The sequence below is a fragment of the Manihot esculenta genome, chromosome 14 (assembly GCF_001659605.2).
Source record: "Manihot esculenta cultivar AM560-2 chromosome 14, M.esculenta_v8, whole genome shotgun sequence".
Lineage (NCBI taxonomy): Eukaryota > Viridiplantae > Streptophyta > Magnoliopsida > Malpighiales > Euphorbiaceae > Manihot > Manihot esculenta.
Window position 1 is genome coordinate 9,802,055 of NC_035174.2, and position 27,540 is coordinate 9,829,594.

At 33.7% G+C, this 27,540-nt stretch overlaps 3 protein-coding genes across 5 annotated transcripts; 2 read left to right on the forward strand and 1 right to left on the reverse strand.

The window, feature by feature from the left end:
• The first annotated feature begins 1,464 nt into the window (after positions 1–1,464).
• Positions 1,465–5,074, forward strand: LOC110600047 (probable receptor-like protein kinase At1g30570). Its single transcript, XM_021736738.2, has one exon. The coding sequence runs from the start codon at positions 2,253–2,255 to the stop codon at positions 4,785–4,787; it is 2,535 nt and encodes an 844-aa protein (XP_021592430.1). The 5' UTR covers positions 1,465–2,252; the 3' UTR covers positions 4,788–5,074.
• An 874-nt stretch (positions 5,075–5,948) lies between these two features.
• Positions 5,949–13,915, reverse strand: LOC110600048 (GDP-L-galactose phosphorylase 1). Of its 3 annotated transcripts, XM_021736739.2 has the most exons (9): positions 13,743–13,912; positions 13,451–13,535; positions 12,535–12,975; positions 10,555–10,676; positions 10,397–10,456; positions 10,089–10,319; positions 7,538–7,711; positions 7,101–7,352; positions 5,949–6,376 (listed from the first exon to the last, which is right to left on the reverse strand). In XM_021736739.2, exons 3-9 carry the CDS (start codon positions 12,620–12,622, stop codon positions 6,179–6,181), a joined length of 1,125 nt encoding a protein of 374 aa, XP_021592431.1. In that variant the 5' UTR covers positions 12,623–12,975; positions 13,451–13,535; positions 13,743–13,912; the 3' UTR covers positions 5,949–6,178. The 3 variants fall into 3 exon arrangements, with proteins under 3 accessions (XP_021592431.1, XP_021592434.1, XP_021592433.1); XM_021736742.2 differs by lacking the exon at positions 7,538–7,711 and having other exon boundaries at positions 13,743–13,915; XM_021736741.2 differs by lacking the exon at positions 13,743–13,912 and having other exon boundaries at positions 13,477–13,521.
• Positions 13,916–22,193: 8,278 nt separating this feature from the next.
• LOC110600457 (LRR receptor-like serine/threonine-protein kinase GHR1) lies at positions 22,194–27,248 on the forward strand. Its single transcript, XM_021737318.2, has 3 exons — positions 22,194–24,199; positions 24,337–25,881; positions 26,476–27,248. The coding sequence occupies exons 1-3, from the start codon at positions 23,143–23,145 to the stop codon at positions 27,057–27,059; spliced, it is 3,186 nt and encodes a 1,061-aa protein (XP_021593010.1). The 5' UTR covers positions 22,194–23,142; the 3' UTR covers positions 27,060–27,248.
• The last annotated feature ends 292 nt before the right edge of the window (positions 27,249–27,540 follow it).

The following is a 27,540-nucleotide window of genomic DNA, read 5'->3' on the forward strand; positions in this document are numbered from 1 at the left end:
TTTAATTTTAATTAATTAATTTTTTTAAAATAAATAATAAATTAAGTTTATCAGTCCGAATAATAAATTGTATATGAAAGGTAAATTTCAAATTATTTTATGATTATCTAATTTTAAATTAAAAAAATACTTAAAATTAATTGTAATTATAATCAAAGTCCAAAATTGTTAGAAAATCTAATATATTGTCCATAAAACTTACAATCATAATAATTAAACACTCCAATTAAGCTTCAATCTTACTACAGAAATCCATAGAAATCAATTGATTGAGTTAATTTTTATTTTTCATTGATGTAATAATATCTTTTTAAAAAATCAATAAATTTAATTACTAAAATACAAAAAAATTATTGGTATATAATTTTACTTTTATTTACAATGAAATTTGAACTGAATCGGGACATGGCCTGAAACTTGATAACAGTCAAACTAAAACCCAAACACGAAAAGCCTTAAAGGTCTAGAAATAAAGCCCAATCCATTAGTTAATCTAGAGGATTGCAAGACAGCTTGAAGAAATGTTGAGAGAGAAAAATAAGAGGATAGACATATAGCTTCTCAATTTCTTATAGCTACAATGGTTTCGGAAGCCGACCCCATTTTACCTAATTAGAGTCGATATTCGGTGAATTCGATTTAAAATTAAATTGAATTAAATAAATTAAAAATTAAAATTTTAATATTTATAAAAGTCAAATTAAATTAATTTTAGTTTAAAATTAAATCAAATTGAATCGGTCTAATTTGATTTGATTTAATTCAATTTGATTGATTTAAATTTTTAATAAATTTTTTATTTTTTATATTTTATTTTTAATATTTTAAAATTTAATTAAAATATTTTAACATTGATATAATCTCTCTCAATATTATTAAAAATAATATATTATTATCATTAATCGGTTCGATTTAATTTTTAAAATTTTTTTTATTAAAATTAAATCGAACTAAAATAATTAAAATTTTTAAAATTAAAAATTAAATCGAACTAAAATAAATAAAAATCAAATTAAAATTTTAAATTAATTCAATTCAATTAATTTTTTTAATTTGAACCGAATATTACCCTCCAAAACCATATCTATACTAAATTTACCAAAGGAAACCTTCCATGCAATTTCATGTATTGTAAAATCAATCACCGTTAAATATATTACTATTTAATATATGTAATTTAGTACAACTAATTATTTATTATTTTTTATTTTTTTAGTTATTTTAAATATATTAATGACTTAAATAAGTGAACTTAAAAAAATTAAAATATTTAATATATTTTAAAAAATGAAGAATTTATTCGATTATTGGACCAAAATAGTAAAATTTGGGAAATTATTAAGATTAGTTGAACAATCGCCGTACTCATAAATAAAATGTAATAAAAGGACAGAAGCAGGAGAGTAGGGGTACAATTGGTACGGAAGGGGAGAAAGACAAGTCCAGCTTTTTTAATAATTGAAACTCAAGAGGGTAGTTTTGTAATGGCAGCCTCCATAGAATCCTTTCACTGCTCATCATCTTCCAGACATCTGCATGTGACCACCTCTCAAATAATGGAATCCCATCCATCTCTCTCTTACCCTTCAATCTCTTTTTTACTATTTTGCAAAATCTTGAGATTTTTTTGGCTTAAACTTTACTATAATTTTATGTCACATTCTTGTCTCTTCTGTAAAGCTTACAACTAACAATGCTAAGATGAATTGAACATTCCCAATCTGTTTTCAACTACAACCCATGTTCTGCTTCTTGCTTAGATAACCCCATCTACCTCTCTCTCTCAAGAACTCATCTCTCTTGAATCTTTCTGGGTTTCAGCTTCACTGGCGAGAAAATAAGTTTCTCAATTGCAAACCCATTTCTTGTATTGTTGTTCTCTGTTCAGATCTGCAAGTTATTTGGGAATTGTTGATTTGAAGTGCATGAGCGTTCTTGTTTTACAGCTTTCATGCATCTGAAGCTTGGAATTCATTGCGAAGATGAGATTCATGAAGGTAACTTGATGTTTCTGTTAGTAACTTGGAGACTTGTTGATTCTGCATTATTGTATACCATTATTATACGAGGCTTGATGATTGATTTCTTGGAGATGAAGTAGTTTTACTGGGAATTTCATGCATTTTATAAGGCAATCTTCGTTCTTGAATGTTGATTGATTCTAGCTACCCAATTAGATTTTCCCATTTTTATCTCTTTAAGAAATCTATACAACAGAGGAGTCTTATCTCGGTTCTTGAGGGAAAGTGGTAATGGAGAATATTCAGAAGGGAGAGCTCTTGGGTCTTCTATATCTGGTGATAATGTTCATATCTACTAGCAGTGGAGAAGCTGAGTCAAAATCTTTTTTTATAAATTGTGGGACAAATGCCAGTGTTACTGTGGATGATAGGAGATGGGTTGGAGACATGGTTCCTAACAACAATGTCACCCTTGTTTCTGACCCTGAGTCCACCACCGCCACCTCTAATGCAAGTGCTGCTGCCCCCTTGGGGCCATTATATGAAACTGCTCGGATCTTCACCGGTGCTCTTAATTTCACATTTGAAGGAATTCAAGGAAACTACTTTGTTAGACTCCATTTCTGTCCTTTCCCTTCTGATAATTTTAATGTAAATGAATCCTCGTTTTCTGTGATGGCTAATGGTCTGAAACTGGTGTCTGAGTTCAATGTTCCAGGCGAGATTTCACACAAGAATTTGTACTTGCAGAGATCCAATAGCAATTCAAGTTCTTTCTCTTTGGTTAGAGAGTACATTCTATTCTCTTTGGATTTTCTTGTGCTTGAGTTTGTTCCATCTAAAGGATCATTTGGGTTCATAAACGCCATAGAGATCGTCTCTGTGGCGGATAACCTTTTCGAAGACCCTGTCAGTAAAGTAGGTGGAAATGTTGCGAATCTCAATTTGGGCGGACGGGGGATTGAAACTATGTATAGGTTGAATGTTGGAGGCCCTGATATCAAACCTAATCAGGATTCGGACTTTTGGAGGATTTGGGAATTGGATTCCAGCTACATGATCACAGAAAATGCTGGTGATGAAATCACTAGTAATTCAAATATAACCTATGCTTCTATTAATGGTTCCTCGGTGGCTCCTCTTCTTGTTTATAAAACGGCAAGAACTATGTCCAAAACTGAAGTCCTAGAGAAAAGGTTTAATATGTCATGGAAATTTGAAGTGCATCCTGATTTTGATTATTTAGTCCGGTTACATTTCTGTGAACTGGAGTATGACAAGGCAAACCAGAGGATTTTCAGGATCTATGTTAACAACAGGACAGCTGCTGATAATTTTGATATTTATGTGCGAGCAGGGGGAAAGAATAAAGCATATCATCAAGATTATTTTGATGCAGTGTCCTCGAATATCAACACACTGTGGATTCAACTGGGCCCTGACACTACAGCTGGTGGTTCAGGAACTGATGCCTTGCTCAATGGGCTGGAGATTTTCAAGCTGAGTCGAAATGGGAATCTTGCCTATGTTGACAAGTTTGATTCAACTGGGAATTCTACAAAAAATTCAAACTCTTGGATTCTTTGGCTGGTAATTGGAGCAGGTGGTGTTTGTATCCTCATCCTTGCAATTGCATGTATTCTTATCTTTTTCTTCTGCAGAACTCGTAAAAAGGAATTGAGTGACACCAAAGACAATGCTCCTGGGTGGCGGCCACTTTTTCTGCATGGATCTATTGCAAGTAGCATAGGTCATGCTAAGGGAGGACTTCAAAATCCAAATGGATCTACTGCATCCACTAGACTGGGCAAGCGGTTTACATTCGCAGAGATTCGTGCCGCAACAAATAATTTTGATGAAAGTTTGGTGATTGGAGTTGGAGGTTTTGGCAAAGTGTACAAAGGGGAGATTGAATGCGGATCCCTTGCAGCAATAAAGCGAGCAAACCCACAATCGGAGCAAGGCCTGGCTGAATTTGAAACAGAGATTGAGATGCTCTCGAAGCTCAGGCACAGGCATTTAGTCTCCATGATTGGGTTCTGTGAAGAGCAGAATGAGATGATCTTGGTTTATGAATACATGGCAAATGGGACACTTAGGAGTCATCTTTTTGGAAGTAATCTTCCTCCATTAACTTGGAAGCAGAGGCTAGAAGCATGCATTGGCGCAGCACGAGGACTTCATTACCTTCATACAGGAGCAGATCGGGGGATAATTCACAGGGATGTTAAGACAACCAACATACTACTTGATGAAAATTTTGTAGCAAAAATGGCTGATTTTGGATTGTCAAAAACTGGTCCAGCTTGGGACCACACCCATGTTAGCACAGCAGTGAAAGGAAGCTTTGGATATCTCGACCCTGAATACTTTCGTCGACAGCAGTTGACTGAGAAATCCGATGTTTACTCATTTGGGGTTGTATTATTTGAAGCTGTCTGTGCTAGAGCTGTAATAAATCCAACCTTGCCAAAAGATCAGATCAATCTTGCGGAGTGGGCAATGAGGTGGCAGCGGCAAAGATCACTCGAAACCATCATTGACCCAAATCTGAGTGGAACTTACTGCCCTGAGTCACTGAAAAAGTATGGGGAAATAGCAGAAAAATGTCTTGCAGATGATGGGAAGAACCGGCCGACAATGGGGGAAGTTCTGTGGCATCTGGAATATGTTTTGCAACTGCACGAAGCATGGATGCGCGCAGGAGTTACGGAGAGCTCCATATCCTCAAGTAATCAGGCACTGGAGGATCCAGAAGAGGGAGTGCAAGGAAAGGAGCAGCAAACTTCCAATGAAGGGACCAGTAAAGCTCAAAGTGATGGGTGACAGAATCTAAAGTGATGAGTATTGACAGAAATCAGATGCTACAAAGTGGTGTATGAATAGATGTGGTCACTGTATTGATACGACAATGTTCTGTTGTTGTTCTATATTCTTTTATTTCGTTCTATCTGTCTCTGATTAAGCATTGAGCAGGAACTCTACTGTGGTTATATATAGCGAGGGAAGTAAATCACTACATAGTCATGATACTTTTTTTTCAAAATGGTTGGTGTTGGGTTGTAAACTTTTTGTTCTTTACATGAAATGGAGGAACCTCCATCTGTGCTCTAGTCGAAACCTCCTTAGAAATCATACATGCGTATGACTCAGTTGTTTAACAACAATCACACACATTCAGTTGTATAGATTAATTTGTACACTCAATTATAATATTAATATTTAAGTTATACGAGAAAATTTTCTGTACGAGTGTGTGGAAGAATAAGCGGCTATTTCAATAAGCTACGCACTCCTCCAATGATGTCTGGTGGACGCCCAAGACCTCTTTAGTTAAAACACAAAAGACGCCCACGGCTCCATTTTCTTTTTAGGTGAATTATTATCTTCGGTTTGTAAAGTCCTTTATTTTAAAAGAAAATTCAATTAAAATATTTTTTTATATATTATAAAATTAAATTCTTTAATTCTTTATTAAAAAAACCTTAACTCTCGCTTAAGGAATAAATATTATATATAATTAAATTATATAAAGTAAATGACATAAATTTTTAAAATTAATATAAGTTGGCCAACGACTTTGGATAGAATGATTAAAAATTTTAATTTATAAAATACATTTGGAAAAAATAAGAGCTAAATGACAAAATATACACTACCGATTTCTTTCACTATTTTTTGTCCTACACATGATATTTTCTTATTTAATTACTGGTACAATGATTTTCTGGTAAACCCAAACCTAGTTAAATTAGGTAGTTAAATTACTTTTTGAAGCAAGGATTTAGATTAAAAATATACAAAAGACCCTTCGATGCTAGAATTTTTTTCAACAAAAAGAAATAATTTTTTTTAAAATACAAGCATTTCAGTGGCACGATTGCAGGAGGGTTCAAATGTCTCGGTGAATTTAATTCTAAGGCAATTATAAACATGCGAACGAAATTTATTTTCGAATATGAATTTACAGTAAATTGACAAAGAACATTCAATCTGAAGACTCACATTTATTAATTTCACAACATTTCAGGTTCCAGCCACATAATAATCATGAAAAGCAAGCACACAAGTCGAACAAAACAACAGTACCAAAGAACCACAACATCTCCAACTTGAAAGAACCAACCAACAACGTTTTAGTCTTAGTTCCCAAGCTATCAGGCAACTTGGATTGGTATATTGGTAATATTTGTTACCCAGTATCAGAAAATCAAAGTTCAAAAGACAATCTTACTAGCCATCGTGCAACAGAACTGTTTAACAGTTGCAAAGCCTTCGTCATCAAGTGATACAGTGCTTAGACGTTTAAGAAGAGCTGCCTCTGTAACTTCCTCAAATTCCTGCCTGGACTTGAATAAGAAATAGCCTCCACACTCCCAAGCTGAAAGATTGCAGGAGGATGACAACGTTTGGGCCTGGGGACAATGAATCCAGAGTAAACGATCAAGAAAATTAAGTTTCAGCTGAGACCATCACCCCCCAAAGTGAATATTGTTGGCCATTTATAATTTTTTCAAATATGTAATAAGAGGGTAAATTAGATTCAGAGCTAAAACTAATACTAACATGGGACATAATACACATGCTCATGAATTCTATAACATCGCTGGCTGGTGCACATCAAATTTGAGTTAAACCAGTATATTCTAACCCACAATTTGTTATCTCGATATATCAAACAGTACTAGCATTTCTTCCTCTGCTATGCTGGTCTATTTCAACCACAAAATTTCTCTGAGATAACCCAGTCCTTCTCTATAAAACAAAATACATGGAACATTATTCTCACACAATGATGTTTCAAGATTCAAAAATAAACTTTTAGAAGGTCAAGCAGACCTCTTTCTTCCTCTTCTTATGTGTGTGCACATATGAATATGTGCTTTCAGGTTCCCTTCAGAAAAGAGCATGCCAAAGATGTTCACATGTAGTCAGATGTCACAGTCATGGAAATCAAAGCAAAATCAAGTTAATTTAACAGAGACTATATCTCCATAAATGTGAGGGGAGAAAAACCTCTGCAGTATTGCCTCCTTTAACCCACAAGGAGATTAATTCACAGGCAGAATGGATCACAAACACATCTCCTTAGCGTGGTATAAAATGCAGGACAGAACAAGCACATGATGACCATCTTACCTGAAGAAACAAGAAAACCTTTTTGCCACAATCTGATATCATCAGGTTATAAGGGATTTCCTTATCCAGCAAATAACGAGTCGTCTCAGAAACAATCTCCACCATCATCCTAATATTGCAGTTACTCTCAAAGAGGAGGGTTTTGATAGGGTAATCTATGACAGTAGAGATTTGAATTCCTTTCTGACCAGCATCAAATAAGATATCAACAGGCATGTGCTCCACTGGTAAAAGATCTGGAAAGTAGCACGCCTTCACCACCAAAAGAAAACAAGTGAATTTTCACAGCACTTCTTCCCATTAAGGAGAGTGAAAATTTGGTGATGAATAATAAAACTAATGGTGCTCAGAAACTCATTACTTTTGAAACTTCAAATATGGCATGCAGAAACATCATGTAGAAACTGTTTTCAAGATAACAACAAGCAATATAATACCTGGAAATATAGATGTGAATGTCGGGGCCAATTGTAGAATACACGGAAAGAAAAATTATTTATCTCAACAGCAACCCTTACAACCATTTCTAAATATCTTGCATCCACAACTTGGTAAAGTCTGTCAAAGCCATGAGGTACCAGGAAGACATGGCCATATTCAATTGGGTTTACCTTGAACAACAATCAACAAGTCATGTGTAAGAAACTAAGAATACATAAAGGCCAATTACCATAAAGACCTTAGGATTATTAGGACTACTTATTTTAGGACAAAGTATAGGTAATAGTAGTTTGTTCTATCGTGAAGTTAGTAGAGTTATTTGATTTATGATTCTTAATTAGAGTTGGAGGTCACATTCTTAATCCATATATAAGTATGGTTATAACCATTATCTATAAATAGGGCCTAGGACCTCTACATAATTGGAGATTTTACTATGACTATTGACTATAAACAAATTGAGAATTAATTTCTCTTCAATAGATCCCATACTACTGGTTCTACAACATCCTAAAGATTTTAGGACCATTACAGACTACTTATTTTAAGAAAAAGTGTGGGAAATATTAGTTTATTTTATTTAGAAGTTAGCAGTTTCATTTGATTTGTGATTCCTAACTGGAGTTGGAATTGAAGTTCCTAATCCTAATGTAATTAGGATGAGCATAGTAATCTAAATAATTAGATATTTTATTATGACTATTGAGCGTTGAATTTGAACAAATAAATTGAGAATTAGTTTCTCTTCACTTGATAATTTGTTAGCAACCCAACTCCCCAATACCTATTTGTTATGCATCAAAAATTTATTGCAATCAACATGCACACAATAAACTTCCCAAAAAGCTCTGTGAGTACAAGGCATAGTGATATGGTAGCCCATTGTAATTTTGGCTTAGAAAGAGGGCCTAAAATAAACAAGTAAAGGAAAATTTTGAAGATATATTAATATTGGTAGCCTTCTTAACATCCCCCCTTCAGAAAAACCAGAGTCAATAACTAAAGAGGGCATTCAGCACTACTCAACTTTTAGCATTTTGGGGGGCTTATTCCACTAAGTATTGTGGTTTTATGTAATTTTTACTTTTCTTACTTTCATATTTTAAACTTGAAAAAGTCAAAACAAAAAAAAGCAACAGTAGGTTTTCATTTTGGCTTCTCAGTGCTCTATCCTTGTGGGCCCATCATCCACTATAATGCTGTAACTGGTTTTCAAGAGGAATATCATTTGTCTGCCTTTTATTATCATTTTTGCCTACTTCCACTTGGTTCCATAATTAAAATGTTTAAGGTTTGAATGCATTAAATAAATAATTAAGTTCTAGTTAGCTTTTTGATTATCAACATAATTCATGATTAATTTTTTTCTTACTATTCCTTTATTTCTCAGTAGCTTAATATTTTTTACAGTTAATATTAGTATATATTGGTTAGGGTTTGAAATTTTAACAAATATTTTATTTTGAAATATAATAGATAAAGATTTATTTTTCAAAATATATGTGTTAATTTTTATTGATGATAGGAATACATTTTACAAGTCAAAGTATTTTTGCATAGACAACAAGTATAAAATAAACAAAACAGTTTTTTGAAAACAGACAACAACAGCTGAACATGGCTTTTAGTTTTCAGGAAGGAACTCAAAAATAATAAAAACAGAGAACTAGAATCGCTAATTTGGCAATCATAAACGGTCAGGAAGTAATGACAATGATAAGCATAGTTGTCAATATTGCAAGTTAACTTGCTAGTTTTTAGAAGTTTAAGTCACTAAAACGAGTCAAAACGTACGTAAAATCAGAATCAAGTAAAATTGAGCAATTGTAAATAGTGAAATCAGATTTGGAAAGAACACAATTTTTATGAGTTTATGATTCTACAATATCATGATTTCATAAATTTCAAATTTTAAAATATTATCTGCCAATTTTTCAAAATCATTGTCATCTATCTATTTATTTTAAATCATTTATAGAAAATTTTTCGAGTTTTTTAATATAGTAATATCTATTATTTATTATTATATTGTTACTATTATAAATATGATCTAATTTCTGCATATATTAATCAATTTCTTTTAGTATTTATATCTTCACAAAGTTGAAAACTTGTAATTATACTTTCAAATATAAAGTTTAAAAATATATGTGTTGTGACTGTATAATTCCAACTGATAACTTGGTGAAGAAGATATTATATTTAAAAATATAATAATTTGAATGTTGGACTTAACAATATATTACGAAGCTTTTTTTATAGTATTTTTATGTTTAAATGTGTTCGAAAGTTTACTTATCTATTCATAATTTCATATAAATATAACTACATTTTCTGAAAGGTAATTTAAGACAGTTATAAAATCTTACAATTTTAGGGTTTGATTTTAGGATACGATTTTACAGTTCCTTCACCGATTCCAGGTTAAAGCAATTTTCATAAACTTGACAAGGACCATTTGTTTTTATGTTTCTCATAGTGATGAAATATAGCCTCTATGATATTTGAAGCTCACTTAAAGGAGAAACTACAAATGTTCAGACTCACATTGATAACAATCAAGATTGCACCATTAGGCACAGCAGCTGAAGGAATAAGCTCTGAGTCTGCCTTATCACTATTTGTAATGCAAAACAGTAATTCCTCACAGTGCTTCGTCTGGTCAAAAACAGGTAGATCCTTCTGATGGCACATTTTATGTTTATCAGGATCTTGTAAACAATCGATACCCCCATCACTATTTAACTGAGCGAGAAACTTTCTTCTGCCCCTAATGACCTGTAAAAATTAACTATCAGTTCTAATTTACAGTTAATTTATGGCTTCTCAAAAGAAGACCACTAAATAAACAAAACCTTAATCTCAGAGGCAGTTATGTCATATTCAAAATGACCTTTCCACATTCTCTCTTCCCACTGCAAAGCAACAAGAGATGATTATGGCTACATTTCATTGAGAAATCAGGTAACTAAAATACCTGCACCAAAAAAGAGGGCCTAACACAATCTCTTACCTGTGCAAGGAGAAGAGAATCCAAGAGACTTTGCTCTTCATCAGATATGTGTGAAACCCCCCCAAACAGGCTATTGTCGATGAGATATTGGGTGCCAAAGCAATAAACAGGAATTTTGATGCCTGAGCAAGATCATGGAAATTCAAATCATACGTAGGAGAAGGGAAAGGTTTCCCATTATATGCAAAACAATCCTGCGTAAGATATCAACTACTCAAGCTTGCATAACTAATTATCCATCAGAGTTGCAACAATATAATGCAGATAATATATGGTGTTGCCACAAGTGGCATCAGCCATCTAAATCCATTAAGTTTTTTAACTGTTCAAACATAGCATTACCTGCCACTATGCAAAACAAGTTTCTCCAAACAATTTAACATTGGTACATTCAGTGCCACCATGTTGTATTTTGTAAAAACAGAACCAAAAACAATTCTAGCTGGACCTGAAAAAAAATAGCGGTTCACAAATTTCTCATATGCTGCATGTCACCACAATTGCACCTCTTACAACACCATTCACAACACAGCACTACTACTATGCCCATGTGCCCACTTCGTCCTATGAAATTATTGCCACAAACACATGCTTCATGATTCATCACCAACACTGGCTGACTAATTTTTTGATATCTCTAGCTCCATTATCATCTCTCCTCTCTCTCTCTCTCTCTCTCCGGACCTGGGAAAAAAATCAATTCACAAATTCTCATGTCATGTCACCACGACTGCACCTCTTCCAAACCATTCACAAGTGACCACCACTACCATGCCATGCCCATGAGCCTGTCTCCATCACATTAACACATGTTTCATCACCGCCACAGCCTGACTAATTTTTTGATAATTTATAGCTCTATTACCAGCTCTCTCCCCCCCCCCCCCGGCGCCCCTTCGCTCTCTCTCTCACTCACGGAAGCAAAAGTAAATAGAGTTTGCACAAACAAGGTTCAAACAATAACAACATTGCACCCAAAGACCTCTCTCTCTGCGGAGCAAAAAGTAAATAAAGCTTGTCAAAACAAAAGTTCCAATAACAGTAGCATTACCACCCAAAGGCCAACTTAATAATGTGTAGGATTTACCTATTCCATCTCTCTACATCACAAGTCTCTCCCTGTAGAGCAAACTCTAACTATATTTAAAAACAACTTCAAGTTTTTCCATAATGAATTTATGATTGTTTAAGGCATGCTTTTAAATGGTATAAAGTTCCTATCTGAAGGATTTCTACTTGTGCAAATGGAAATTTTGATAATGTTACAGAATACCTTAATATATTATCAGCATATTACCTCCATTAAACATATTGATTTGCATTACATAGGCATTGAACAACCACTTTTGTCTCAGAGATATCCAGGCTCCACCAAGGAACAATAAGTTTGTTTAACAGTGGATCACCGTCATAATGACCTTTACACCCTTTAGCATCCTGCATTCCCTATTCTTATTATTAGCCGGTGTTCCCCATCACCCTCTTCCCTTTTCCTTTTTTGAGCAAAAATAAATAAAAGCTATTCTGACAATCATATAACCAATGATGAATGAAAAAATAAAGAACCCAAACCACAATAAATACTGTAGAATCAGGATGCTTTAACAGTTTTATAACAGCCTTAAGCAAACAATGTTTTCCAATAATACAATGCCTCTAAATTTCAAGTTCCTGACAGGACTTCAGAGAGATTTGTCCTTGCTGACTGTCATAGGGTTCCGTTTAATGGTGAAGTTCCCAATGAAAATGGTAGAAGTGTGCAAGATGAAAAAGCATAGACATGGAACTACCAAAAATCGAGAAAGAGGGGACGAAAACAAAAGCAACATTATTCTTATTGGAATGCCTATAAAAATCAACCATCTTAATGCAAAAATTGTTGACGGGTAGGTAATACGAAAAAGACTTAATTTATCTCACAATTTGAACAAATGAAATTTCAGTTAAACTGAAACAAATAAAGAGATAATCAACACTAACCTTGAGAACAGAAATGAGGACAACCCAACTGTTCAGTTGCACATTTCAACAGCATATTGGTATCGGCGAGTGGCTTGGCTGTAACCATGCTTAAATAGAAAGTAACTTCCAAATTGAAAAATAAAATTAAATATTGTATTCAAGTTGCTGTTCCAACACCCTCCAAATCAAGGAAGGTCAGATCACTCGGATGCTTGTATCAGTACCCACCACCAGCAAGGAAGGTAAGATCTGCTGGATGCCCACCTGCTGAAGGTAGGGCACCTCGACCACCGTGAAATGAAGGGGATGCAATCAAAAACTTAGGGAACGCTTGTGCACATGATTTTCCCCGTCTTATCTTAATATGAGTTTCTCCTTTTAGAGCCGTGATTGAACAAACGAAGCCAGCCCTATCCGGACCAGCAGCCCCCTTCTGTCCTTACAATTCTTGAAAGAGAACTGGAAATCATAGAGTCAACAAGTGAATATATATCCTCAATCTTTGAACTCTTACTTGGGGAAAATATCATAACTATATGCTGTCTAAGGAAAACGAAAATGAAAAAATTTTAACATTTGCCTCTTATATAGTCCTCCTAAATAAATAAAAGGAAATTAGCTAAAGTAGTTTCCTTTTTATTCACATTTCAGCAATTGGATCCTAGACACAAGAATTATAAGAACAGATTAACCAGAATGATGCCGAGTCCCATTGTTCCTCAACAAGCCAAAACAAGTAATACAAATTCAAAATAAAATTTTCTTTCTCCCTCTCTCTTTTTCAGTATTCTCAGCAACCACGAATAATGCAATCTCTATTTAAGTTTGTTCAATTACTTATTTAACCAGGATTTTCTAGGCCATAAATTTATATTGATTTAAAAATTAAGTAAAAAAAGTGATAAAACAGAATCAATTGAAAAACAAAAATAACCTTGATGAAATTGTATGACAAAAGACCTCAGAGCTCCAAAAGATTAACAATGTCCGCAGAATTTCGATCATAAACAAATCAGTATCTGCATTTCAAGATCATCACAAATCAATAAATAAACCATGCATTAATTTCGAAGAACAAGCATAAAAACAAAATTCAATCGAGCCCGTAAATAGAAGTTTACAAATTCAACCAATTGAATCGTATACCTACAACTTAAGGAGCTCTAAAAGCGTTTGATCAACAAAATAATCACCAAACAAAATGAAATTAAGGAAAAAATAGGTACCTGGGAGGGGCAGATTTGGCGCTCTTCGCTCTCCCTTCGTTGAGCTTTTATCTTATTTCATCGGGCTGACTGCTTCTCAACTCCGCACTCAGCTCTCAGCAAATGAGGGCTGGACGCGTGTAATCAATCGTCACAGAACAGTGCCAAGTTGTCCTTGGGCGGCTTCATTTGGCACTGATTTTTTTATCATATATAGTTTTGGGAAAAAGAAAAAAAAAAGGAGAGAGAATTACATTATTTATTTCGTGTCATACATTTATTTTATTTATAAAAATATATTTTATAAAAAATTACTGGAAAATTACCTATTTATTAAAATTCCAAGATATATTTACATTGTAAAAAAAACCATAAAAATAAAGAAAAAAAATCAATAAATACATATTAATGTAATTTTAAATTAATATTTCATATAATTATAAATATAGATCATAATATTATTCATATAATAAAATAATGGGAGATTTACAATTTAATCCCTAGATATTGCCATTATTAACAAGTCAGTCCCTGTATTTTTGGAAATCTATTAAAACGTCCTTCTCTTTTCTGTCTGTCAACGAAATAGTCTTTCCGCCTATTTTTGCCGTTAAAAATATAATAAAATACCAAATTACCCCTCTTATTTTCCTTTTTCTCCTCCTCCTCCTTTTTCTTCTTCATCAATTCTTCCTCCTTCTGCTCTTCTTCTGTTTCTGCTTCTTCTTCTTCTACTTCTTCTTCTTCTTCTTCTTCTTCTTCTTTTGCTTCTTCTCCTTCTTCTACTTCTTCTTCTTTTTCTTCTTTTTCTTCAGCTTTTTCTCCTTCTTCTTCTTCTTCTCCTTCTTCTTCTTCTCCTTCATCATCATAATCTTCTTCTTCTTTTTTAAGGAGGAGGAGGAGGAGGAGGAGGAGGAATGACTATTTCGTTGACGGAAATAAACGATTAGAACATTTTAATAGATGTGAGAAAAGATAGGGACTATTTCGTTGACAAAAATAAACAATAAGCACATTTTAATAGATATGAGAAAATATAATGACGTTTTAATAAATTTTTAAAAATATAGGGATTGACTTGTTAGTAATAGTAATATACAATGACTAAATAAGAGGTTTTATTTGAGGGTAAAATTGGATTTTAAAAATTTTCTCTCTCCTCTTTTATCTAATTTTAACGGAAAATATGACGTAATGACTATTTCGTTGACGGAAAAAAAAAATATAAGGACGTTTTAATAAATTTCTAAAAATATAAGGACTGACTTATTAATAATGGCAATACCCAAAAACTAAATTGTAAATCTCCTTAAAATAATTTACATATTCTTTTTATTATTAAAATTTTAATCTTTTCCTAACCATTATTCACAAACCATTTTGATCTATATTTAATTTTTTTTTCTAAATTTGAATAATCTAATTCATAAACCAATATTTAATCTATATTTAATATTTATTTTTTTATAAATTTAAATAGTCTATCTATATATTTAAAATTTATTTTTCTTAATTCAATTAGATTAATCCATTACCCATTGAATCCATATTTTATATATTTTAATTTTTTTTCTTAAATTTAAATAGTTTATTCATTATCCACGAAACCTCGTGTGTGTGAATAAGCAAGTTAGTCGTTTACATAGAATACCCACATATTTTTTATATATATTTCTATTTTTTAAAAATAAAAAAAATCTTAAAATAATTTATTTTACTTGATTAAAAAAAATATTTTTACATTGATTAAATTTTTCACATACACTAAAAAATTAAATTATGTACGAAAGTTGCACCAATTGTGAGAATGAATATTAGCATAAAAACAAGATGGCAAAGTCCTTTACCTTTTATTATTTGAAATAAAAAAAAATATAAAAATTTAATTTAATTTTATCAAAATTTTTATGAAAAATTTTATTTTTTTTATAATTTATAAAATTTTTATTTTTCAATAAAATAAAATCATGTATATTTTTTTTTCAAAATGAATTATACTTAAAACGGAAATGATGCAGTGGAGGGATTGTGATCCTGTTTGTGAAATATTGGCCAGCTAAAACCTCACAGCCGCATCTGCCTGGAGCCGTATGCCATTCGTCCAACGCCTGCAACCAGCTTGCACAGCGGATGACGTTCTCCCTTGCTAATTTCAACGCGTGCACATGCTCCACAGCACGGCAACAAATCTTCTCCATCGATCATCAAAAGGGCGTCCAATATGATTGGCAAAATCATGACAACATGAAAAAGGGCTCATAACTAAAACATGGATGTCACTTCATGCACTGCCACATAACACCACAATTAACATGTTTTTTTACATGGAAACTCATATATGTCTTATACTACCATTTCAATAATTGTATTGCATAGTTCTTGCTTGCACAGCTGGCAGCACAAATGGAACTGATAGTTGAGAGTGATTGTAAAGAGGCTATCGAGCTGATTCAGAGGAAGAAATTTTAACTGTCTCAGGTGGCTCACATCTTGACAGCTATTCATGTGCTCATGCAACTTAACTGGGATGTTACAGTTACGCATATTCTCAAAGAAGCCAATTACTCGGCTGATAAGCTAGCAAGAATAGCTGCTAGTCAGCCTCAAGGAGTCCACGTTCTCTTACATCCTTCTGATGAGTTGCTCTTTTGGTTAAAGCCTGATTCGGTGGGTGGTAGTGTGCTCAGATTAGTTACACATTGAAAATCAAAATTTCAAATCCTTTATGAGATGGAATGGCACAATTTTTTTTATTTAATTTAGAAGTTTTGAATTTGACTTTTGGACATCATTTTTTCTTTTAATAAATCTATTTGATGTGAATCTAAATTGATAAAATATATATATATATACTGATAATATAAAATTCGTGGAGATTATGACACGTATATATGAAATATGAAAAAATTTATTATACTATGCCATTTTATCTAATCAGACAGTGCAAAGATTCGACATTTAGGAAAAATCAGACTTTCAATATCACTGATCTCACCAGTATTCGAAACAAGTAGACCAATCTCTTTAAAATCCGAAATAAATAGACCGACCTCTTCAAAATTCAGAGTCAATGAGCATACCTCTTCGAAACATGTAGGACTTCTCTAGGGTTATGATTGCATACGTTGTAACTGAGATATCGCATGAAGCGGTTTAGTATTTATTAGTCGACTGTGCACCATTAATATTAATAAGTTGTCTGGCACATCTATCATGGCATATTACTATCCAATCTGAATATGATCAGAGTATAAATACCCTTTGACTAACCAAATTAAAAGACAAATCTTTAACCTCACATATTCACTACACTCACTCACTTTTTCTCGAAAACCTCAATATCCACCGATAAGAAGTTCAGGTTTGTAACGATCCGAAAATCGGACCGCTACCAGCGCTATGATCCAGATCGACTTAAGGTCGCCGGGACCCGTAGCAAACCTAACATACATCCTGTATACCTGTTAAATCCCATACATGATCATACATATACAAAAGAACTTTAAACTTTTTATTCATAAAAACCATAAAATACATGAAAACATTTTATAAAAACATGATTTTACCCTTTTAGAAGTTTTCGACATCCGAGATTCCACCGGACGGTAGGAATTTCGATACCGGAGTCTAGCCGGGTATTACATTCTCCCCCCCTTAAGAACATTCGTCCCCGAATATTCACCAAACAAGCATAACATAGCATAAAACATAAACATACATACAAAACACATAACACTCACCTTAGAAGAGATGGGGATATTGCTGGAGCATGGACTCCCGTGTCTCCCAAGTACATTCTTCGATGTTGTGGTGATTCCAAAGGACTTTCACCATCGGGATTTCCTTGTTATTCAACTTCCTGATCTGCGTGTCAAGGATCCGCACTGGCTGCTCAACATAGGTGAGATCTCCAAGGATCTCCACATCAGGCTCACTAAGAACCTTGCCCGGATCTGACACGAACTTCCGTAACATGGAAACATGGAAAATCGGATGGATTCTTTCCATTGAAGCAGGTAAGTCCAACTTGTACGATACATTTGCCGCCGAAAGTGGTTGAGTTTCGGCTTTGGAGGGACTTTCGGCTGCCGAAAGTGCCCTATTCAGCCTTCCTTTGCTTGTTTTGCATTATTGTTTTGAGGTGTTTTAGGGGGTTTGTGGGGAGATGTTTAGAGTCAAGTTCATGTATGTTTGGTCCCTCATTTGAGTCCACCTGTGTAGGTTCGGAACCGAGGACCCCAGCAGTGAGATAGCTACTTCAGAATCAGCCTAAGGTGAGTAGAGCAGAACTATGTTTAAATTAATGAAAGTTTTAACATGATTCATGCATCACGAATGCCATGAAATATATTAGGTTGTTTGCATTATAATTCACGAATATGTTGCATTGCATAATATGATGTTGATGTGGATGAACATTGAATGATCCATTAGCCCTCGTATGAAATGATATGATATGATGATGATATGGTATAGAAGTACAGGAAGACCCATTCTACGTCCCTGGCATAATGTAAGAGAAAGTCCAGGAAGACCCATTCTACGTCCCTGGTACATTGGAATGTTATGATATGTTATGTAAGGGAAAGACCAGAGACCCATTCTACGTCCTGACACTATTGGATATGTAGAGGGCTATTGGTGACAAGTTCATCCTTAATGTGATATGTTTGTGATGTGTTGCATTTCATGAAAGCATGAATTTTAATATAATATTTTACTATTCTGCTCACTGGGCTCTAGTAGATCACCCATTTTCCCTAATCCCAGGTGTGCAGGTCAGAGACAGTCTAGAAAGTCGTCAGAGGTAAAAGAGAGGTCTATGTAATAGAATAGTAGTGGACATGATGAATTGACATGTAATGTAAAAGAACAGTCATGTAATGTAATGATGTATATTGAGGTTTAGTATTGTGATTGACCCTAGTATGTATAGTTAATCCCTTTGCACATGATCTATAAAATGTTTTTATGATGTTTTACGTAAACCAAGCTTAGTATATGTTATGTTACCCCATTTGAGCATTTGATAAGGGCTCCAATGTGGGGTTTATGTTCATAAGTATGAGTATGCACAGGTTAAGCTTGGTGAATGAAAGAAAAAATTTAAAGTTCTTTTGTATATGTATGATCATGTATGAGATTTAACAGGTATACAAAATGTATGTTAGGCTTGCTACGGGTCCCGACGACTTTAAGTCGATATGGATCCTAGCGCCAATAACAGTTCGATTTCCGGGTCGTTCCAAGGTCTATTAATTCTCAACGACTAAAGAAAAAAAAAACTAAAATTTAAACTAAGTAATATTCCCATTTCCCACTTCAAAATTTAGATCCAATTTTAATTATGCAGCATATTCATTCAATATTCATGATGAAGTATATTGTCATCATTCCATAAAATGATTGAACTTAACTTCTTAGTTGAACTTATAATAAAATAATGTCAAATTTAAATAGGAGTAATTTTTAACTGCAACTTTAATTACAGTGGCCTAAAAATAAAATATCAAAATGTAATTAAAAAAAATAATAATAATAAAAAAAACCAATCATCTTATTATTATTAAGCCTTTATTTATGCAACAAAAGGAGAGCCTAAATCGCTTTACGGGGCATTTGCCGATGAAAGACGTCCGGGGCTTTCAAGAAAAATGCCCTTTTATAGATTGACGCATTGGATGCTATTGTGCTCGCAGGTTTTTTTTTTTTTTTTCTTTTAAATTTAAATATAACTAAGTAGATATAAAAATTTAAATTTGAGATATCTCTAATATTTAAAAAAATATTAAAAGAGTAAAATATGAGATCTCTCAAATCTATTCAGATCCACTTATTATCAAACTAAATCTCACTAGTTTTTTTTTTTTACAAGGAAAAATATCACTAACTTTATCATTTTTTTTAAATATATTTTTTATAAAAAATATTTTTTGAACAAGATAATTTATTTAATCATTAACTTTACAAAATCATATTCAATAATCATAATAATTTTTAATTAGAGAAATTTTTGCTTTCTACTTCATTTTTAATTAAACATTTTGGACTATCCACAACTAATTAAAAATAATAGTATAGTGGAGTGTTATATGATGTGAACAAAGAAGAAAAAATTTTCATGTTGGTCCATCATATTGCCTTCCACTAATTTCTACATAAATATTTTTATTTAACAATTTGGGATGAGTAAATTAGAGATGCAATTATCAAATTTCTTTTTTTTTTTTTTTACCAATTTATGATCCATAAATTTTTTTTTTTTTAGATTTTTTACCAAAGGCTAGTGAAGCTTTAAGTGAGTTTTTTATTAATAAATATAAAATAATATTCATAATGGACACATGTACAGAGAAATGATACAAAGAAAGTAAAATTGTAAAAGGTTTCTTTTTCCTTCTTTCCTTTTTATCCACAACTTTTTTTTTCTTTTTATCCCAAACTTTATTGGCTCATTCAAATCAACAACAAAAAAGCTCATGCATCATTCAACAGTAAAAAAAAAAGGAAAATTTGCATAAAATTAAACACAAGAAAAGGGTAAATTTTTTCACAAAAGTGGAATTGAAAAGTTAAAAAGAGACAAATATTTTAATAAAAAAGCATGGATTTGTGATTCCTAAACCTTTAATGTCCTCAGAAACCCTATGCTAAGCATGTTATAAAAGCTGGGATTTTTATGAAAAAGCACTCTATAAATAAAGTCTTGTATTGAAGCGACTGAAATCAAGAAATAAAATTAGAATTTTAACAAAATTGTCAAAAGTCAATTGTTCCCATGAGTTATCTTTTGCCAATACATAGTATTTCAACTATTCCAACATTTTCGGACATAATTTTTTTTACAGTTAAAACATAATCCAGTGTTAAATGCATATTTCAACACTTAAAATTCGAGTCGAATATTTATTCAGTTCGCTTTAAAATTAAAATTAAATTAAATTAAATAAATTAAAAATTAAAATTTTGATATTTATAAAAATTAAATTAAATTGATTTTAATAGAAATTAAATCATATCAAATTTATCTATTCGATTCGATCATTCCGGTTTGATCGATTTAAATTTTTAATAAATTTTTTATTTATTATTATTTATTTTTAATATTTTAAAATTTAATTGAAATATTTTAATTTTAATACAATTCAATATCTCTATATTATTAAAAATAATATACTATTATCACTGATCGATTCGATTCGATTTTTAAAAATTTTTTATGATTAAAATCGAATCGAATTAAAATAATTAAAATTTTTAAAATTAAAAACTGAATCAAATTGAAATAAATAAAAAATTAAACTAAAATTTTAAATTAATTTAATATAAAAAATAATTTTTTTAATTTAAATCAAATATTATTCACCTGTACTTAAATCACTAAAAAATAATTCCTATTAAATATAACACATCAAACAAATAGTTATGACATGTTAAATAAGTAAACAGATTAATTTAAAAATGTACATATTAGAATTAAATATGCAAATTATTATTTAAGAAATGTATGTAGAAGATAATAATAAAAATTGTTAATTCTTTTTGTCTATTTTTTTTAATTTTTCAAAACTGTTTTTAGTGTGAAAGTAATTGCTATACGTGTAATTGAGTATTAAAAATCGAAAAAATTCATTCATTGTGAATCTTAATTAAAATAATTACTTATAATTTTAGAAAATGATGTAAGATTGATTTAGATTAATTAATTAATTAAATTTCTTTATTCGTTTATGTACATTGGTAACAAAATTTTGTATGTCGTGGGGTACTGAATTCTAACTTTATAATAAATAAAATAATAAATAAAATAAAAATAAAATAAAATTATGTATTTGGTCATTTTTTAATTATATTTTTGTAATTGAACAGCGATGCGAATTGAACACATAGCTTGGGTGGGACCATTACCGGATGATCTGTTCTCATGATCATTTGTGGTCCTCTTGATCTAGATCTAAATTAGTCATGGACAACATTCGTTTGCTCGCTGCCCATGTGTCGTAATCTCATTGGTGGTCCTAAAGCGGGTCCCATGGATCCCACTCCTCCACAAGCCTATCATAATTCCTCCACCTACTTCACCTCTAATGGGTGTATGCCATTAAAAATTGGCAAGAGAATAGTGAGGTGGCCCCACTAAAAGCCCTAGTCAAAAGGAAAGTGGCGGGTCCCATTTCCTACATGGCATTGAACCTCAAAAAGAGTGTTTTGAGTACTTCCAAAAATCTAAAATTATTATTATTTAAAAAAAATCCTTAAATGTATTGGATAAATTATTTGACGTCCGCCATGTCAGATTAGGGGCAGATTGTCTTTTTGGCGGGTAAATCCCTAATTGATACCGAAAAAATAATAGAGGCCTAAATTTCTTTCCCGCTATCTTTTTCACTCCCTGACACTAAAACCCTTGAAAGAACAAAAAAATTTTCATCTCTTTTTTTTTTTTTTAAATCAGTCCAATGCTTTGTGGTGAACCCCACATGCCTCTGTTACACAAAGAAGGGTAAAGCGACAAGCTATTTCCTGCAAGGGTTTTGTTGTTTCTTTATTAAACAAAGGTAAAGGGAAAGGTTATTGGACTGCTCACTGTTTAAGCAGCTAATATGGACGAGTATTAGGGGTTTTGTGGCTAAAATATATCTGTTCCCTTGTATTTATTACAATGTGGTTCTTCATTTGTTGACCCATTTCTTTGTTATTGTTCTTTTACTTCTGTACTCTGTCTCTGTGAACTGCTGCTCGAGGGTAAGCTAAAACCCATGTGTAAGTTGTTCTAAAGCTCCTCTATCTGAAGTTGGAGTCCTCATATAGTGGATGATTCTGCTGCGGCTGCATTGTTAATGAAAGTTGAGATCTTGGCAAGAAAAATACTGCATTTTCTCTCTTGTTAGATCTCTTAATGGGGCCCAGCTTGGGTTAGATTTAATGCTTTGGTGAAGTTTGCGTGGCTGAAACAATATTCTTATTAGAAGCAGTATCTTTCTCATTTGAAGCAGAGTCAGTCTCGTGAAGCTGTGGTTTCTCGAAATTTGGTCTAGTATCAGGTAAGAAGTGATGGGTTGGTGAACTCATTTTGGGATTTTTCAGTTGAATGTGGGAAATTTTCGTGTTTTGTTTTCTGAAGGAGTAAATGTCTTTCTATAGAAGACGCTTTTGCTGGGTCTCTCTTACTTTTCACTGTTAAATGGTAGAAACTTAGTTGAAATCTCTGATTCATATAGCTTAAACTTGAAAGCTTCACTTCTTTAGAAGATACATCTTCTCTCTGGTTGTGGAAGGCCTGTTTCTTACAATATTGAAGCAGCTCTTTTTGATTCTATATCCAGCTGTGAAGGTCTGAAATTCATTTGGGTTTGTTAAATGCAATATCCCTCTTCTCTTTCTTGACGTTACTATATTTACCTTTGAGGAGCCTTTGAATATGAAGCTCTTTAGACTTCTAGTGTTATGCCTATTTGTCCTTTCTGCCATGGGTCAGCTTCCTTCACAGGACATACTGGCATTGCTTGAATTCAAGAAGGGTATCAAGCATGACCCTACTGGTTATGTCCTTAGCTCATGGAATGATGAGTCCATTGATTTTGATGGCTGTCCTTCCTCTTGGAATGGTGTTGTTTGTAATGGTGGAAATGTTGCAGCTATTGTCGTCGATAACTTGGGTCTTTCCGCTGAAGCAGACTTGAGTGTGTTTGCAAACCTTACAAAGCTTGTCAAACTCTCCATGTCAAACAACTCTATGACCGGAAAGATTCCTGACAATATAGGCGACTTCAAAAGCCTTGAGTTCCTAGATGTGTCTAACAATCTCTTTTCATCTTCCTTACCAGCAGGATTTGGTAAATTAGGGAGCTTAAAAAACCTCTCATTGGCTGGGAACAACTTCTCTGGCTCAATTCCTGATACAATTTCAGGGCTTGTATCAATCCAGTCTTTGGACTTGAGCCGCAACTCCTTTTCAGGGTCATTGCCCCAGTCATTGACAAGGTTGAATAATCTGATGTATTTAAATGTATCTTCTAATGGGTTCACTAGAAGAATTCCAAGGGGGTTTGAGATGATTTCAGGTCTACAGGTTCTTGACTTGCATGGGAATACATTCGATGGTCATCTAGATGGCGAGTTTTTTCTTCTAACTAATGCAAGTCATGTTGATTTTAGTTCGAATATGCTAGTGAGCTCTAATCCTGATAAGTTAATGCCTGGTCTTTCTGAAAGCATTAAGTACTTAAATCTCAGCCACAACCAGCTTACTGGATCATTGATAAGTGAAGGTGAGCTGCGCTTGTTTGCGAGCTTGAAGGTATTGGATTTGAGCTACAATCAACTCTCTGGAGACTTGCCTGGATTTGATTTTGCTTATGACCTTCAGGTCCTTAGGCTCAGCAATAACAGGTTCTCGGGGTTTATTCCTAATGACCTTTTGAAAGGGGATTCAGTACTACTAACTGAACTGGATTTGAGTGCCAACAATCTCTCAGGTAAATCTTAAATTGCTTTTCTTTTTGTTAGCTTCTTGCTGGTTAGTTACTTTTGCGAGTATATTTAACTTTTGCTCTGGCTTACTCCTATTTGGAGCAAATTGCTATGTTTCTCACTAGGTATTTTCATTTTGCAGGACCAGTAAGTATGATAATGTCAACAAATTTACGTGTCCTTGATCTATCATCAAATGGGCTTGTAGGTGAACTTCCTTTATTGACAGGAAGCTGTGCTGTGCTTGATCTATCAAGCAATCAATTTGAAGGAAACCTAACCAGAATAGCAAAGTGGGGGAACATCGAATATCTTGATCTCAGCCATAATCGTTTGACAGGACCTATTCCTGAATTACTTCCTCAATTTTTGCGTTTAAATTATCTCAACCTCTCCCACAATTCTCTCACTAGTGCTGTCCCAAAAGTTGTTGCTCAGTATCCAAAGCTTAAAATTCTAGATCTCAGTTCCAACCAGTTAGATGGAGTTCTTTTGACTGATCTATTAACGTTGCCTACTTTGCAAGAACTCCACCTTGAAAATAATGTACTCAGTGGTCCTATTGAATTCTCTCCTCCTAATAGTGAATCCAATCTTCAAGTAATTGACCTTTCCCGCAATAAACTTGGTGGTTACTTTCCTGATGGATTTGATTCACTGACTGGTCTTCAAGTGCTCAATATTGCAGGGAATAATTTCTCAGGATCTCTGCCAACTTCCATGGCTGACATGACCTCATTAAGCATGTTAGATTTATCCCAAAATCATTTCTCAGGTCCTCTACCAAACAACTTGTCTAATAGCCTCGGAAGCTTTAATGTTTCTTACAATGATCTTTCTGGGTCTGTCCCAGAAAACCTTAGAAGGTTCCCTAGTTCTTCTTTCTATCCTGGAAATGCCAGATTGCGAGTTCCTAGTGGACCTCCTGGATCAAGTAATTTTCCAGCTGAAAATTCTAGGAGGAAACCAATCAACACTATTGTCAAGGTGGTAGTAATAGTCTCATGTGTAATTGCAGTGATCATTCTCATTATGCTTGCTATCTTCATAAATTACATCCGTATATCAAGGAGACCTCCACCAGACCATGTCTCAAGCAAAGGTATCCTCAGGCGTACTCCAACAAACCCATCTGGTATTAGTGGAACAGAAAGTGGTGGTGCCTTGGTCGTTTCAGCGGAGGATCTTGTAGCATCACGGAAAGGTTCATCATCGGGGATTATCAGTCCAGATGAGAAAATAGCATCTGTAACTGGGTTCTCACCATCAAAGCACAGCCATTTGTCTTGGTCACCAGAATCTGGGGACTCGGTCGCAGCTGAAACACTTGCAAGATTGGATGTAAGGTCACCAGATCGATTAGTTGGTGAGCTTTATTTTCTTGATGATACAATCACATTAACACCCGAGGAGCTGTCAAGGGCCCCAGCGGAGGTGTTGGGCAGGAGCAGTCATGGGACGTCATACAGGGCAACACTGGATAATGGGATGTTCTTGACTGTGAAATGGCTGAGAGAAGGGGTGGCAAAGCAGAAAAAAGAGTTTGCGAAGGAAGCTAAAAAGTTTGCAAACATCAGGCATCCAAATGTGGTGGGTCTGAGAGGATACTACTGGGGACCCACACAACATGAGAAGCTCATTTTGTCAGATTATATCTCGCCTGGAAGTCTTTCAAGCTTTCTCTATGGTAAGATTTAGAGATCATAGTTTTTCATTCTATAAATTGTAGGGACCTTGGGACTCTTGCTAACAAATGACCTAGAAATGGGTTATGACTTGCATTTTCCAGCGAAATAAGTAGAAAGGAAAAAAGTTGTTGGCTGGTCTAAGTAAAAGAATTGTTCCAAAGATGATGAGCTGAAAGCTTTGTGTCTTTCAAGCCTTCAGTATCTTGAAAATTGTCCTTAAATACAGGAAACTTAGCATGTGTGTTTCTTGAAATAAGCTTCTGAGGAATTAATTTCATCTACGAATAGAAATAGAAAGGAGCACATGATCTGTGATTTGATTGTTCTCAACTCTCATGCTCTTCTAGTTTACTTTTGCATTCCCATTCTGAATCAGAATTTTGTTTTTATTGGATTGTATTTATGTGTTACCATTCTTTTGGTAGGAAAACAATTACTGCTTCATCTTAGCATACTGTTGATTAAATCACTTACGGTTAAACATGGCCTGCCAATCATTTTAGCATATATGATAGAATCTTCAAAATACAGGTGGTATTACTCTCATGTGTTCATTGATTTGAGTCTCATTTCTGATGAACTTAACTTTTCAGATCGACCTGGAAGAAAAGGTCCACCATTAACCTGGGCACAGAGGCTCAAAATAGCGGTTGACATTGCACGTGGCCTGAACTATCTCCATTTTGATCGTGCTGTTCCTCATGGGAACATTAAAGCAACAAACATACTGCTAGATGGGCCTGATCTCAATGCTCGTGTTGCTGATTACTGCCTCCATAGACTAATGACTCAAGCTGGTACCATTGAGCAGATACTTGATGCTGGGGTGTTGGGGTATCGTGCGCCAGAGTTGGCTGCATCCAAGAAACCAATTCCCTCGTTCAAGTCAGATGTTTATGCATTTGGAGTGATACTATTGGAGCTTTTAACCGGCAGGTGTGCTGGTGATGTGATTTCTGGGGAAGAAGGAGGTGTTGATTTGACTGATTGGGTGCGGTTAAGAGTGACAGAGGGTCGTGGCTCAGATTGCTTTGATCCTGCAGTGATGCCAGAAATGTCTAATGCAGCAGTTGAAAAGGGAATGAAGGAGGTCCTTGGACTAGCACTACGGTGCATAAGATCTGTATCTGAGAGGCCAGGTATCAAGACCATATATGAAGATCTTTCATCCATTTAGTTTGTTGTGAAATCTGATTGGGTTGAACTTGATGTTTTTTGGGGTTTAATATCTCATTGGCCTCCCTTTTTTTTTGAATCTTTGATTTCGGCCATTTTAGCATTCTTAGCTAATTCTATCAATCATTGCTGTAAAAAGAAAGAGCATACTTTGAATTGATGCAAGAATTTCAGATGTTTGCTATTTCCATGATTTGTGCTCTCTCTTTCACAAGTAGGGGTGAGCATTCGGTCGGTTCGGTTTTGAACCGAACCGAACCGAATAAACCGAAAATCAAAATTTTAGTGTTTATAAAAACCGAACTGAATCGATTTTGGTCAGAAATCGAACCGAACCGAACCGGTCTGATTCGGTCTGATTCGGTTCGATTCGGTTTGATCGGTTTGATCGGTTTTGATTTTTAATAATTTTTTTATTTTTTACACTTTATTTTTAATATTTTAAAATTTAATTAAAATATTTTAATTTTAATATGATTTAA

Bases quoted from the DNA above. Each gene is read 5' to 3' on its own strand.
- LOC110600047 (XM_021736738.2), top strand. From the start codon at position 2,253: ATGGAGAATATTCAGAAGGGAGAGCTCTTGGGTCTTCTATATCTGGTG.
- LOC110600048 (XM_021736739.2), bottom strand. From the start codon at position 12,622: ATGGTTACAGCCAAGCCACTCGCCGATACCAATATGCTGTTGAAATGT. The intron at 10,320-10,396 runs GTTTTGTTTATT...TAATTTTTACAG, and splicing joins TAACTGCCTCTGAGATTAAG to GTCATTAGGGGCAGAAGAAA. The intron at 7,712-10,088 runs GTGAGTCTGAAC...TTGTTGTTCAAG, and splicing joins CAATCTTGATTGTTATCAAT to GTAAACCCAATTGAATATGG.
- LOC110600457 (XM_021737318.2), top strand. From the start codon at position 23,143: ATGAAGCTCTTTAGACTTCTAGTGTTATGCCTATTTGTCCTTTCTGCC. The intron at 24,200-24,336 runs GTAAATCTTAAA...TTCATTTTGCAG, and splicing joins GAGTGCCAACAATCTCTCAG to GACCAGTAAGTATGATAATG. The intron at 25,882-26,475 runs GTAAGATTTAGA...TTAACTTTTCAG, and splicing joins TCTTTCAAGCTTTCTCTATG to ATCGACCTGGAAGAAAAGGT.